Raw genomic sequence first — 15,347 nt, forward strand, 5'->3', positions numbered from 1 at the left:
AACGCACTCATATATATATATATATATATATATATACACCACAGAGAAATCTGAAACTCCTGAGAGAGGACATAACGGCCCAAAACCTGTAACTGCAAAATGTTGCCGCGCATTATTGTTCTCTGACAAAGTAAATGTAAATTACATAGCTACATTCACTTTTCTTAGGATACATCGTCCACTTTTCAAAACTGATGATAAATCGATATTTGATTCATATAATCGTGTTACGTTAGCACGATTAGGTGCGTTCGGCAATGTAAATCTGAGATGCGAGTTAGCAGATGACGAGCTTGGTCACGAGTTTGATCTTCGAGCAATCCGAGTGCCAAGAATTAATTCCGAACGCTACAGAGCTAAACTGTCCTTTAAGATTAGATTATAAAATAAAATTGTTTTTTTTTATGAATAAATAAAAAATCTCCTGTTAATTGAAAATTTCTTTTGTTTTATTCGAAACTAATAATAGTCTTATAAACTAAAAATAGATCGTTACATATGAATGTAGCAGACTTATATGCAAGGTGTGTTTTCTTAAAAGAAAATACTACATTGCAAAATAAATTTCAGCAATTTATAAATTATATCACTTGATTTATATTTGTTGGAATCTTTAATATATTAATATAGTTTGATTTTATTTCATTCTATATGTATGTGCAACATAAGCTTTTCTAAAAATTAATTATCAAATTCTTTGTTTTCAAATACGTAACTTCAAATTCATAAAGAGGAAAAGAATTAAAAACTTACTTTTCTTGTTAAATGTACATAATGTACTTCATCAATTTCTATTTGATAGTATTTGTTTGAGCGTTTAGACTCAGACATTATAACAGTTCAAATACACTATTTGTAAAATAGAAATATTAAAAGAGATAAATATACATTATGTTAACGAATCAGTTGGATTATATTATCATAAATATACAGGTTATGAATTTAATTTAGGCGCGAAAATGTACATTAGCTCTGCGAGCTCGGTCTTTCAATCCGGAGATCGAGCAGCTCGATTAGTTCTAGAAATATTAATACCGAACGTAGATGAAATGACATGTAGCAGAAGATGCGAGTTGCCAAACACACCTATTATATTATGAATCAAATATCGATTTATCGCTATTTTGCGTTACATATTTTTGTTATAGGTTTTAGTCTCATCATGTTCTCTCTCAGGTTTCTCTCTGTATACACTGGAATGGAAGAAAATTCGTGACCACAATTTCAATCAATCACCATTTTAGTTGGGACGATATTTGGGACGAATCAAAAGCATTCGCGCGCGCTCTGTGATCAATATATCGATCGATGTACTATCGATGTATGAAAATCTATATGGACATGAATGATATGTAAACAAAAATGTCACTTCAATTTTATTAGTACAACAAAATAACATTAATAACACTTTTAATACATTGGGTGCGTTCGGGAAGACACTATTCGCGCTATATTTAAAGCGTTACAAACTGTCGCGGAGTTGCAAATAGTGCTAACAAACACGATCATAACGTGATCATCACTATGATAGCGTGTTACGTCACAATCTGCGCGCTATCAATGCTATTTCTTCTGAAGTAATGTATTAGATAGCGTTTATGGATCTGTGAATAATCCTAGCGTAGCGTGGGTAGCGTTTAACATTCGTCAATGGGTGCGTTCGGGCTATGGACGCAAACGTTACCAACGCTATTCTTGGAGCCAATAACGCGTTAACAAGCTCCATGAATGATCCTAGCATAGCGTTGGTTTAACCAAACTTTTATGTAATGTATGAATTTCAAATTTTATCATAATGAATGCAATCTCAATTTTAATCTCTGCTGATGGCTTGCCACTAGGCTGGAATGAACATAATTCTTACTTGTGTATCATCTTTAACTTTTCAAAGTTCTGCGAAGTGCAACTTGTGTATTTGATTTCATTATAAAATGTGAAAGTTAGAGGTATCTTGTTACTTGCAATTTTTAATTCCCGTGTACGGAAAAAATGATTGCGGTATGGCAGGATATTCCGCTGCAGATGCTTAAGATCTTTATTAGATGTAGATATGCTTCTTCTTCTGAAATCGACAACGGATGCTCAAGGATTCTTCCTTTTATCTGATTAATTTACCTAGTGTAACTATTAATTTTTTGATCTAGTTTCTACATTGTTCACTTCGGCCTAGCGGCAAACTATCATAGAGATTGCAATTGAGATTGCGTTCTGTTATTCACTACGAGAAAATAAAAAATTTACGTTAGGAATACTTCACAAAATCTTAAAAATTTTAATTATAGGGAAAAGTTTGTTTGGTGATTGAAAACAGAATCCCCTACATTAACTTAACCTCAACGAATATATCTCTCTGGTTAAACTAGAGCATTAGAAACGTAGATATTCGCGTCCATCATTTTTATTCCTTTTCTTACTCCTTGCCCTGTCTCCATTCCATCATTGAGCTGTGACGGGTTATTACAGGTTGTGATTTGTATTTGCTGCTTGAAATTTTGTTTCAATCTCTTTTCTATTTTTGCTCTTAAAATCAATTGAATAATCTAATCGCAATATTAGTGCAGGATCTAAAGAGTATTTAGCGATTATTTCTAAATAAGGTGTCAAATATGTCAATTTGAAGAAAAGAATTGAAATTTCTCTGCGAGGAAGTATAGTGATGTTTATTCTATATTTATTTTACAGCAATATAGCAAGTTGTCGACGAATATTATCAACAGGAAATTTAAATAAATAAAATTTAAATCGAATATCTTTTTCTGATCTATTGATACAGTTTACTGCAACGCAACATGGCAGTTTATAAATTTTTTTGCCTTCGTTAATATATAATATTTTAGTTAATATATACATATATATTTCAGTTTTTTCCTTCTTTTCATCTTCTCTTATAGTTCGTCTTATATATATAAAAGTGCGGAAATACATAAATACGAATTACAAGGTTTTCAACAACTTAGAAGCTATAACCTAACCTGTAATGATCAATTCTCAGCTTAGCAGCGGAGAACGAACAGGGCAAGGAGTGAGGAAAGGAATAAAAATGGTGGATATGCGAATACTCACGTTTATGTCTAATAAAATATTACCAACGCTACGCTAGGATCGCTAGGATGGAGCTTGCTAACGCTATCGCGCTATTGGCTCCAAGAACAGCATTGGTAGCGTTTGTGTCCATAGCGTGAATAATGTTTCCCCGAATGCACCCATTGTAACACATGTGGAGGAATTGATACATTTAATACAAAACTTCTTACTTATAAAATGACCTTTTTTTCTTCTCTGCCCATACCTAGCACTTCATGTTGATGCTTTGCACATTTTACAGTTATGCGATTTTATAATGTTTCAAAGTAATCTTTCAAATATAATCCCCCACATATGATGATCTTGCTGATATGTATTTTATTAAAGAACACTAGATGTAAATGCGCATCTGAAAGCTTCTGATTCGCTCTTATGATCAAATTAAAATGGCGTTGATTAATTGGCGCCACTTTCCTATTAGCCTAGTCTACAATCGGTCGAGTGACGTTGTTGTATGCCAAATTAACCAATCATGGTCGATTGTTTCTTTCCATGCGAGAACCAAATACGCATGCGTTCGACATCTGACGTCGTATTGTACATACGACGTATTGTAGAACAAATCTTAGCGTTTTCGGTTCAACCGAGTTTGCACTAATCTGGGTTGAAGTAACGATGTTTCGTGCTCTCCTATTGATAGAGCGTGTAACGTCAACCAATAGCGAAACATTTTGTAACCTAAGTGCAAATCCGATCGGGCCGAAAACTATATATGATTCACAATGAAGATGTCCATTCTAGTGTACATATAATTCAGTGGCATGATGTCAAAGAGTAAGGCCATTAGGACCATTCCACACAAATTTGCATAGCCGTATAAACATATGCATAAATATTAAATATGCATAAATAATTTCTTATGCCTCATGTGTTATACATAAGAAAATGTACCAATCGAAGTTTTTCGTTTCCTTCCTTTCCATAAAATAAAGAACTCCAATTGGTTGATTTTCTTATGTCTAAAACCTTCTTATGTCTAAAGTTCTACATTAATTGTAAGCCGATCGCAAGTTTGTTGCGACAGCCAACGCAGCTTCATATTGATAGATTTGATGTAGAACTAGCTTTATATGTTATGCAAGAGTCTGTGTTCTCCACTTAAGCGTATATGAGAAGAATTTTGTGATTCGAACGCCGCCTATCGAGCTTCACCAATACTAATTCAGAAACCTGATTTTGATTACACTTTTTAAACCCTAGTACTTCTTAGACTGGTTATCCTAGTTATTCCTAGTCGTTCATTCAATCTTAGTCTGGTTTCCAATATCAAAACTCGGATTTCTCGAATCTCGAATCTCTGGACCTAAAATTCATAATGGTTAATCATCAGTCGCGCATGGCGCCTCGAGCTGTGCGCTATTTGTGGTTTCATTGTGTAATTGCATTGTTTCGCGATTTATAGGCGATTTGAGTTTTGTTCTCCTATTGTTTGCGCTCTCGCTGGATGTTAGGGCATTAATTTAATTTTTTAGTGTTAAATTTAGTATATATTAGCTAGTGAGACATAAAATTTTTCTTTATAACTTATGAGCGAGACTTCGGCTTCCTCAGAGGATGGGACTGGATATCCGAATTCGGGTTCCCCCTCACTCCCTCCCCCCCCCCAGACCGTCTTGCGTGCGCGATTCTTGAACACTTTAATGAATTTGAGAAAAAGCAATCTTTAATGAAGTAAACCTCCTTATTTCCTCCTTTTGGTGACATGGAATTCCGGTCTGCATCGGCACACTGGCTGCTGAAATTGTGGGGATGATAACATAGAGAGATCATTCAATGAATGCTTGTTCTGACGCTGAGGGCATGGATTGATAAAAAGATCCTGGATCTTTCTTAAAAAATCTACTACAGACTTAGATGAAGCATCTAGCACGATAAGTTGCAGCAAATCCAAGAAAGCTACTGTAATAGCAGTTAATTCTGCGCCAATTCTGCGTAAAGCATTGGCGCACGGCCGTTGACGCGTACGTAATCTGAAAAGCTTTCCTTATTCACGAAAATCTAGGGCTGTCAAAGTCTTGCTATAAATGCTTTGAAGCATTTGGTGAACCAATTAGAAGAAAGAATTTTACAAACTGATCAATTAAAAAATACTTCAAAGAGTTTGTAGCATCACGTTGACCCTAGATAATGTATTCGGAAGCGCAAATCCGTCAAAAACGCTATATAGAAGAACGGGCGATATCTAAACATCACACGTACACTTCTCGCGATCTTCTTCCATGCATTGTGCATATACAGGGTGCGTCGTCAAAATCCGAACAAATTTCAATTAAAATTTTTCGCTATATTGTGCCTTCGCTAGAGCTTGTTGTTGACATCCAAGAAAGCCTGATGTTTCTAGTAAACATATTCTCAAAATGGCCGTGATTGAAACCAAGTGCGGAGTATAATCAAAGAGTCGCGATCATCAAAGGCCTTCGCGCTGGGCGATCAGCAACGGAAATAATTCAGTTCTTTGGATACTCGAGATCAATCGTTTATGACATTTTAGTAAACATACGGCTTTAGAACAATCCAACGAAGGTTCCAATATACCAGCGAAGAGTCACTCGAAAGAATGCATCATAGGACCCTCACAGTCATTGAAAGGACTTAAGCGCTGATTTCGGATGACTCAGGACAATCGTTGCGCGTTCTGATGGGTATAATGAAGTCGTGGAAACTGTGGCGTCCAGAAGGCCATATGTTTTTCAGCAGAATGGTGCACTCATACAAATCATTTGATTCAAAATTGGCTCTCGAATAATGTCGATATGTTTTGGTCCAAGGAATTCTGGCCTCTCAATAGCTCAGATTTAAATCCTTTGGATTATTACGTATGGAGCGTAATTGAAAGGATTACAAACAAGTTTCGGCATCTCAATTAAGAACCACTATTGAGGCAGCATCATCGGCATGGACGACGCAACGCTACATTACAGCGTGCGAATGCATCAGACCGAGAATAGAGACCGTTATTCAAACTAATAGGGAACATATCGAATAATTGTGTCTCTACAGAGATCCCCCAGTGCCATGTAAAAGGATTTTTTGTAATATTTAATTTTTCATTAAAAATATTTTATTTAAAGAAATTATTCGATTTGTCCGAATCCTAATGACGCATTCTGTACACACGATCGATATCACCAAAGATAAAAACTCGATATCGGCCCCCATGTCTCTACATTCTACGATAGTGAGAAAGGTCATAATAGCGAGCGATGACATCCGCGAAATTAAAAAATTAGACAAGGGTAAAATCTTGGCAGAACTAAGTACATATATAGCAGCCAATAACCTCTTAAAAACACGCTTTTAACAAAACATAACTTTAAAGCATTCATCCCTCAACATAGAGTAATAAGAACGAGTGTCATTAAGAATATCCTGCAAGAAATAAATACTTGTATCTTTTATCGAATCTCCAATTAAAATAGAGGAAGTGGCAAGACTTAATAGACATGTCAGAGTCAACGGTAAGATTATGTAAGAAAGATTATGTAAGTATTGTGCGATCCGTCAGAAAGCGAGAACGATCATCATAGTTACAGATAGATTAATATATAATATTGATCCTGCGTATGCATCTATCGTAGGGCGACAGCGCCGGTAATTGTATAATAAGCCGCTTCAGAGCAAGCGTGCGGATCGGAGCAACGGAGCAAAATCAGATCTGGAGTAGTAGAGCAATGAGTAACACATTTCGGTAGAGTTGTACCACGTGATTTTCTATAGCAGGAAGATATTTAATCGCCGCATCGATATTGCGTTCGCGCTGGAACGGCTTGCTCTCCATTTCTCAAATCATATCTGTAAGTGATAAATTTCTGAATAAAGAATCACATTGTTATTGAATAGCCAAAATCAAAGACTACTGCTTTCATAAAATCACTAAACTCTGACTATCCTCGATTATGCAGTCGCCTTTTCTGACAATCTAACTTTCTACGGTGTCATCACGAGATAGGATTGCAGAACACAATTCAAATCAAATATTCGAAAGTATAAAATCCTACCTCTTTCCTTTTATAGTTTTGTCCCATCGTGCACTTTGTATATTAAATTCGAGGAACAACGACTTCTTAAACAAGTAGTGCTGTTCAAGATTAGGTATGAAGTATCAATATACATCCCCAGAATTGTTACAATTGTTGCAGAGTTGATCATATTGGCAAGAATGCAAGAGTGACGCTCACTGCCTCTATTGTGGAAAAAATTGTAAAGATGGAGTACATGAGAACGATGCAGATTGTCCACATAAATCCCAATCACCGAGATGCATCAATTGTCTGGGAGAATACTTGGTCACGTCCCATGATTATCTCCTAATTCAGGAAACATAAAGTGGTCCTATATTTAACAGCTACAGAAAATATTTCTTTAAAAGATGAAAAGAACAGAATAAAATATATTGTAGTAGTAACAATAACAGAACCAATAACCTATGAGCGACCCGCATTTTAATTATGGCAATTTCCCTTTGCTCAATCCAAAGAATGCGAAGCACAAAGCTGATTGTACAGAGTTCGCTTCTTGTATCAGCATGAACGATTTTTCAGGTATCAATCGTTATGCGATTTTGAATGATTATGCGGGATACGCATATGATCTGTATGCTGACGTCCTTGGTCACAAGGAAGGTGGATTGCCACAACAAAAACCGCGTGAAGAAATGAATAGGAAATGAATAAGCTCATAAACTGCGTTCGGCAATGTAAATCTGAGGCGTCGGAGTGCTCTTTTTCTATAGCACGTAATATAAGAACATTCTATATGCTATTAGGTTGTTCAAAAAGTCATTGCGTTTTTCTCATTTGATTTTCAGGTGTGTTTATTTAATATATATATATAATGAACATTAATCAATGATATATTGGCCGTTTTGTTCGATGACTTTCTGCCATCTCCTGGGCAACTTCATAATATCACGTTCATAAAACTTCTTATCCTTCTCTGCGAGAAACTTGTCTAGGTGCTGTTTGATGAGATCTTCAGAAGCAAACGTTTTACTATTCAAGGAGTTTTGCAAGGAGTGAAAAAGATGGAAGTCTGATGGTGCAAGGTTTGGGCTGTACGGTGGATGTGGTAACACATCCCAACCATGTTGCAACAATTTTTGCCGAGTGACCAAACTTGTGTGTGGTCTCGCATTGTCGTGGTGAAACACCACACCCTTACGATTGATTAGCTCGGGGACGTTTCTGTGTGATGGCATCACTTAATTTCTGCAGCTGCCCACAGTAGACATCGGAATTAATTGTTTTGTTCTTTGGAAGTAGCCCATAGAAGACTGGTCCCTTCCAATCCCACCACATTGACAGTATTACCTTCTTTTGGTGGATCTCCGCCTTTGCTTGCCTTTCCGGTGCTTCACTTCGTCTACTTCCAACTTCTTTTTCGACTGACATTGTTGTAAATAATCCATTTTTCGTCGCCCGTGATCATACGCTTTAAGAACGGATCGTTTTCTTCGTGTTTGATGAGTTGATCGCAGACACTCATGCGATTCGTCAGATGAATTTCTTTCAACTCATGCGGTACCCAAACATCGAGCTTCTTTACGAAGTCTAGCGATTTCAAATTGGCCATGAATACTTTTAACGGACACTTTTAGAGCGGTAGCAAGCTCCCGAACCGTTGAATGCTTATTGCTTATTTGCTTGCACCAATACTTTCATTTCATCATCGTTAATCTTGGAAAGTCTACCGGAGCGATGAGCGTCTTTGACTGAAAAATCACCATCACGGAATCGGGCGAACTAGATACTGGCGTTTTTTGACGACATTTCTACCGTAAACTCGACGCAACTTTTCCCTTGCTTCAGTTGCTTTCTTTCCTTTTTTGAAATAATAAAACAGAATATGGCGAATATGCTCTTCAAAATTCTCCATATTCGAATCACAATTGCAAGCACAAAACTCGACCGAATCGCGTCAACTTTTTTTTTTATTTTTAGGTTGAATGTCAACAACAAAACGCGCGTAAACATTTGACATTCATGTCGTGCTCGCATACAAATAAACGTGGACAACGCCATCTATTGGAAAAAACGCAATGACTTTTTGAACAACCCATATAATATAAGAGCACTTCGACGCCTCAGATTTGCATTACCGAACGCAGCTAGAGTGAGCTCACCGTCTCCCCTTCCTCTCCAATCTATCAATGCTTGAGTGCTAATTCTCACTGGGATGCGACACCCAGTGACCAACCAAAGAGAGAAAGCATAAAGAAAAGCTGTTGTATCCTAATGGTAGATCGACATCGCAGTTTGGGAATGGAATGCTTTCGGCAAATTCTTACCCAAAGTGGCCGACACAGGGCGAGGATAGGGATTTTCTCTCCCTTCCCTGATTTGCCTAATTCTTTTGTTAATTTAATAGGAAAATTGCTGCTCGGTTTAATGAATCGGAACAGAGGACTGGACATTACTCAATTTATCAATTAGTTTAACTAATTTTCTTTCCACAGGAATGCAGTTCATTAATCCTTTCAATTCGAATAATTACTCGAGGTCTTCTGGTGCCTTCTAATAATCATCCTCTTTATCTTTGCCGCAACAGAGACGGCTACTACAAGGAAATCAAGTAAGAATCTATCATATAGTGAAATTGTGAGATTTCCTCGGCAACTTGTCCCAAATCTAGTCTGTATTATTCAAATATGATATTATATGTCTACAAGAGACGCTTCTTAAACATAACACCATGTTTAGCACGGCATCTCACATATAATTTAGACATCTTATTGTGGATAGAGGCAACAGAGGAATTGCCGTTCTCGTAAGGAAGGATGTTCGACTCATTGGACCTTACCTCATCCATCAAGGATTAGACTTTCTTTTCTGGGAAATCGAGGAGATTGAGCTGCAGCTTAATACCCATAGTACTATATCATAAATATCTATAGACATTCGACAGCGTTACTCCGGATATATTGGACACGCTATTGAGCGCGCTTCACTAACAAATATAAATATGTGTTAATTGTAGGGAATTTAAACGCACACCACATCTGGCACTATGAGTACGCGGACACAGCAAGGCATACACTTCCAAAAAACGAGAATGGATTGAAATGAATTGAAATGAATTCAGATTTTCAGAAATATTGATTAAAATGAATGCATTTATGTTCATTTATAGGAATTGCATATCTCTATATCTTTCAATCTAAAAAAATTAGCTTTTTTTGTGCACATAACAAACATTATGAATATTGTTCAATTCAAAATTTTGAATAGGAAATTCACTTTTTCAATCCAATTACATCCAATTGAATCTATTGGGTTGTCCAGAAAATTCGTGCCGATTTTTGGTAGGTGGCATAAGGACAGGTCTGAATATATCAGAACGATTGAAAACAAATGACATGCGTACATATCGTAAAAGACGGTACTTCGGCATACTTGGAAAAAAATTTGGTTGTGATACGTTAATTTTTGTCAATTTTATGTCTTTGAATATGGAAGAAAACAAAATGCATTTTAGTCATTTAATGCTTTTCTTTTACCGGAAAGGCAAAAATGCCACACAAGCAACAAACAAGATATGCGCTGTTGGCGAAGATGCTGTAACTGAAAGAACTGTGCGGAAGTGGTTTGCTAGGTTTAAAGCTGATTTCAACCTTGGAGATCAAGAACGTCTGGGTTGGCCCTCCATCACAGATGAAGATCAGATTAAAACATTGATCGAGAATAACTCATGCTATACGACACGTAAATTAGCAGAAATGTTGAATATATCAAAATCCACCATCCACGAGCATTTTGTGAAACTTGGTTACATAAATCGTTTTGATATATGGGTTCCCCACGATTTAAGAGAAGGAGAAAAATCTGATGGATCGCATTTCCATTTGCGACTCGCTCTATAAACGCAACGAGGAGACATCATGTTTGAAGCAAGTAGTGAAGGGGGATGAAAAATGGATCATTTACAATAATGTTGAGCGAAAAAGATCTCGGAGAAAGCAGAATGAACCACCTTTCCAAAAGCCGGTCCTTTCATCCAAAGAAGGTCATGCTCTGTGTCTGGTGGAATTGGAAAGAGATCTTGTATTATGAGTTTTTACCAAACAACGAGATGATAAATTCAGAGAAAATATTGTTCCCAATTAGAATTGAAAATAGCAATTGAACAAAAACGTCCAGAAATAGCGAATCGAAAGGGCATCATCGGGACGTTTCATCAGGACAATACGCGGCCTCATGTGTCTGTGATAACTCGACAAAAGTTTTGGAGCTCGGTTGGGATGTTCTACCCGTCTACCATATTCACCAGACCTCGCGCTCTCTGATTTCCTATTTCGATCATTACAAAATTCCCTTAATGGAAAAAGCTTCAACTCTTTAGTCGAGGTAAAAAATTGCTTAGAAAAGTTTTTCGCTGAAAAACTTGAGAGATTCTGGAAGGAATTTTCAAGTTGCCTGAAAGATGGAGAAAGGTTGTAGAACAGAATGGCACTTATATAATTTAATAAATATATACTGAAATTTAAATCTTCTGCGTTTCAATTTTTCTTCAAAATCGGCATGAACTTTCCGGACAACCCAATATATATATATATACATATATATATATATATATATACGTATGTACAAAAAAATTCATGCACTGAATTTTATTCTGTCGACGTAGTGACGCTGTAAGCTTGTACAGTGGTGCCTTAGTAAAAGTTAGATCACGGTTGAATGAGATTTCTGCTTTTCGTGTCTGTTTTTATTAATGTATTGTAAGTACAAATTAGTTCGGTCCGTTTCCCGAAAGATGATTCCAGCTGTTGTGAATAGTTCACAGTGACAGCTGATTTTGGCGGTTTCAGAAAGGTTAAATATTTGCTAATAATATTCAGTTTATATCGCTTTGAGTTTCATACAAAAACCTTGATTTTTACTGTGTTTGAAATGTCGAATTTTGTGTTAACCAAGCAGCATTTGTGGAAGGATTTTCATTTTCTGCTTTAATTGGAAAAAAGTGCGGCTGAAGCCTATCGAATGCTTATCGAAGTTTATGGTGACACTGCTCCAACTGATAAATCATGTAGAAAATGGTTTCGACATTTCAAGGATGGAGATTTCAGCGTTGAAGACAAGCCTCGCTCTGGACAGCTAAAAAAATTCGAAGACAAAGAATTAGAGGCATTACTCGAAGAAGATCAGAGTCAAACGCAAGAGGAGCTTGCAGAATCATTGGGGATAATTCAACAAGTCGTTTCTGATTGAGAGCCATTGAAAATGATTCAAAAACAAGGAAATTAGGTGCCTTATGAACTGAAACCGAGAGACGTTGAAAGGCGATTTTTCACTTGCGAACAGCTGATTCAAAGACAACAGAAAAAAGGTTTTTTGCATCGGATTGTGACTGGAGATGAGAAGTGGATATTCTACGACAACCCCAAGAAGAAAAAATACTACGCTGTGCCCGGTCAATCGTTGTCATCGACAACATCAACACCATGACCGAACATTCATGGTTCGAAGATCATGCTCTGTATCTGGTGGGACCAAAAGGGTCTTGTTTACTATGAGCTGCTGAAACCTGGCGATTCCATATGGGCGATCGGTATTAGCTACAATTGATTCGTTTGAGCCATGCATTGCGTCAAAAACAGCCAGAATACGAGCAAAAACATGATAAAGTTATTCTTCTTCATGACAAGACTCGGCCTCATGTTGCTAAAAAAATATTTGGAAACGCTCAAATGGGATGTTTTACCGCACCCGCCATATTCTTCGGACATTGCTCCTTCTGATTACTGGTTGTTCCGAAGGATGCAGCAGTTCACTTCTTTCGCAGAAAATTGGCTCCAAAATTGGATCGCCTCCAAAGACAAGTCATTTTTTCGAGATGGAATTCGAAAATTGCCTGAGAGATGGGAAAAAGTAGTAGGCAGCGATGGAGTACTTTAATTGATCTTCATTCATTCTGTTTTGAAATAAATGCACAAAAAACGGATCGAACTAATTTGTACTTCCAATACTTTTGATCGTGTTGGCAGAATGGAGCGAGACATTTTAACCGAGCAAAAAAACCAACATCAAATTTCTCGTCAAACTTAGCAAATGCGGCCAGAAAATTCTTCAAATGTTGGATATGGTGAGTCTGTCATGGATATGAAGCGTAGAACTGTGTATAAATAAACTGTGAACTGTGGTTCAAGAAGGGAAGGGAGAATATCGATGATGACGCCTTTTCACATGTCGATGAGAACATTCAACGTGTTTACACTTTAGTGAAGGCAGACCATCGAATTACTAAAATGATTGCAGAAAAATTTGGAACAGTAACGTAGTGTTCTGACAATTTTAAAAGAAGATTTAAACATGCGGAAACTGTGTGCAAAAATTATTCTGAAAGTTTTGAAGAGCAAAAACAAAGACATATTGATTGTTGCAATGACTAGATCGAAAATGCCCAAGATTCAAATTTTCTCAAAAAGGTGATAACTGGAGACGAATCCTGGATTTACGAGTATAATCCTGAAATATAAAGGCAGAGAGAAAAGTAAAAGCACCGTGATTCACCTCGTACTAAAAAAACGCGCAAGAATCATTCAAAAATCAAGATCATGCTTGTAGTTTTTTCAATATTCGTGGAATTGTTTATCATGAATATGTTCCAGAAGGTGAATCTTAATGCAAAATTCTATGTTGAAGCCTTAAAGTGAATGTATACATACTCGAATTGTGTGCGAAGAATGCATGGATTTTGCATCAGGACAATACACCTTCGCACATCGCATTCATTACGCGCAAATTTTTGGCTAAATCAATATCACTACCATAGATCACCCTCCCTATTCATCTAATAACACCTTGTGACTTCTACCTGTTCCCTAAAATAAAAAATATCATGCGAGATAAATATTTTATGGCTGTTGATAAAACGAAGCTTCTAAAGGAACTGATAAAGGAAGACATGCAGCACTGCTTTCAAGGAAAGGAGAAGCGTTGGACCAAGTGTATTCTGTCAAGGGGAGAGTACTTCGAGGATGATTGCATCCCCGTTACAGAATAATTTAATTTGGATTTTTGGCGAATCGGATGCACGAACCTCGTATATACTAGGTGTACAAGTATGAAATGACGATTTTTTCCAAAAAAAAACACGTTAAATTCGGAAGAATAATAAAAAGAGATTTATTCAAAGTAGCTCCATTGCTAGTTACACTTTTTTCCCATCTTTCGGGCAATTTGTGGATATCACGCCAGTAAAAATTTTCCCCTTTTGCCGCGAACCATTCATCGACCCATTTTTTCATATCTTCGTATGAACCAAAGAGCTACTCAGCAAGTGCGTGACCCATCGATGCAAACAAATGGTAATCGGAAGGAGCCAAGTCTGGTGAATAAGCCGCATGGGGTAGAACTTCCTAGCTGAGTGCTTCCAACGTGTCCCGAACTGGTTTTGCCGTATGTGATGAAGTATTGTCATAGAGAAAAATGACCTTGTGTTGCCTCTTTTGGTATTCTGATCGTTTTTAAAGCAGCGAACGGTTCAAATCGATCAATTGTTGTTGATAGCGTTTGGTATTAACCGTTTCGCCAGGCAATAGCTCATAATAGACCACACCTTTCTGGTCCCACCAAACACAGAACATCGTCTTCCTGCCAAAGCGATTCGGTCGATATGGATGGTGCGCCTGAGTCTATCTATGATATTTTGCGCTTGGGATTCTCAAAAAAAATCCACTTTTCATCCCCAGTAATGATACGATGCAAGAATTACTTTTTTCTGTATCGTTCGAGCAAAATTTCACATGTGTTTTTGCGCTTCTCCATCTGTCTCTCGTTCAAATGTGGCACCCATCTTCCGACTTTCTGAATCTTTCCCATTTCTCGTAGGCGATTGGAAACAGCTTGTTGACTAACGATCAATTGCTCTGCGAGTTGTTTTTATGTTTGTGAATCATCTTCATCCAGCAATACTTGCAATTCCACGTCTTCCTACTTTTTAGGCAGTTTTCCGTGTTCCTTGTCTGCAACATCGAAATCTCCAATTTTGAAACACTGAAACCATCGTTCACACGTTTTTTGCGATGGAGCATGTTCACCATAAGCTTCTCCAAGTAATCGGTATGATTCCGCAGCAATTTTCTTCAAATGAAAACAAAAAATTAATGCTGTCCGCGAATGCTCCTTATTTGATATAAATTTCGTCATATTAAACACAGCAACACAATACTATGCAAACACTTTTCAATCAAATCACTTTGCGCGTTTGACACTTGTTGATGGTACAATAAAATGGCGTATAATGTTAAATCTTTGTACTTCACA

The 15,347-nt window shown here is 37.0% G+C and overlaps 1 protein-coding gene across 1 annotated transcript; it reads left to right on the forward strand.

Annotated features, from left to right (window-relative positions):
* The first annotated feature begins 10,089 nt into the window (after window positions 1-10,089).
* LOC108694220 (histone-lysine N-methyltransferase SETMAR-like) lies at window positions 10,090-11,132 on the forward strand. The gene is made up of 3 exons (XM_018203588.1): window positions 10,090-10,093; window positions 10,587-10,784; window positions 10,891-11,132. Exons 1-3 carry the CDS (start codon window positions 10,090-10,092, stop codon window positions 11,130-11,132), a joined length of 444 nt encoding a protein of 147 aa, XP_018059077.1.
* Window positions 11,133-15,347: the final 4,215 nt, after the last annotated feature.

This window comes from Atta colombica, unplaced genomic scaffold (genome assembly GCF_001594045.1).
Source record: "Atta colombica isolate Treedump-2 unplaced genomic scaffold, Acol1.0 scaffold12, whole genome shotgun sequence".
Taxonomy (NCBI): domain Eukaryota; kingdom Metazoa; phylum Arthropoda; class Insecta; order Hymenoptera; family Formicidae; genus Atta; species Atta colombica.

Bases quoted from the DNA above. Each gene is read 5' to 3' on its own strand.
- LOC108694220 (XM_018203588.1), top strand. The intron at 10,785-10,890 runs GTAAATTAGCAG...CCACGATTTAAG, and splicing joins TAACTCATGCTATACGACAC to AGAAGGAGAAAAATCTGATG.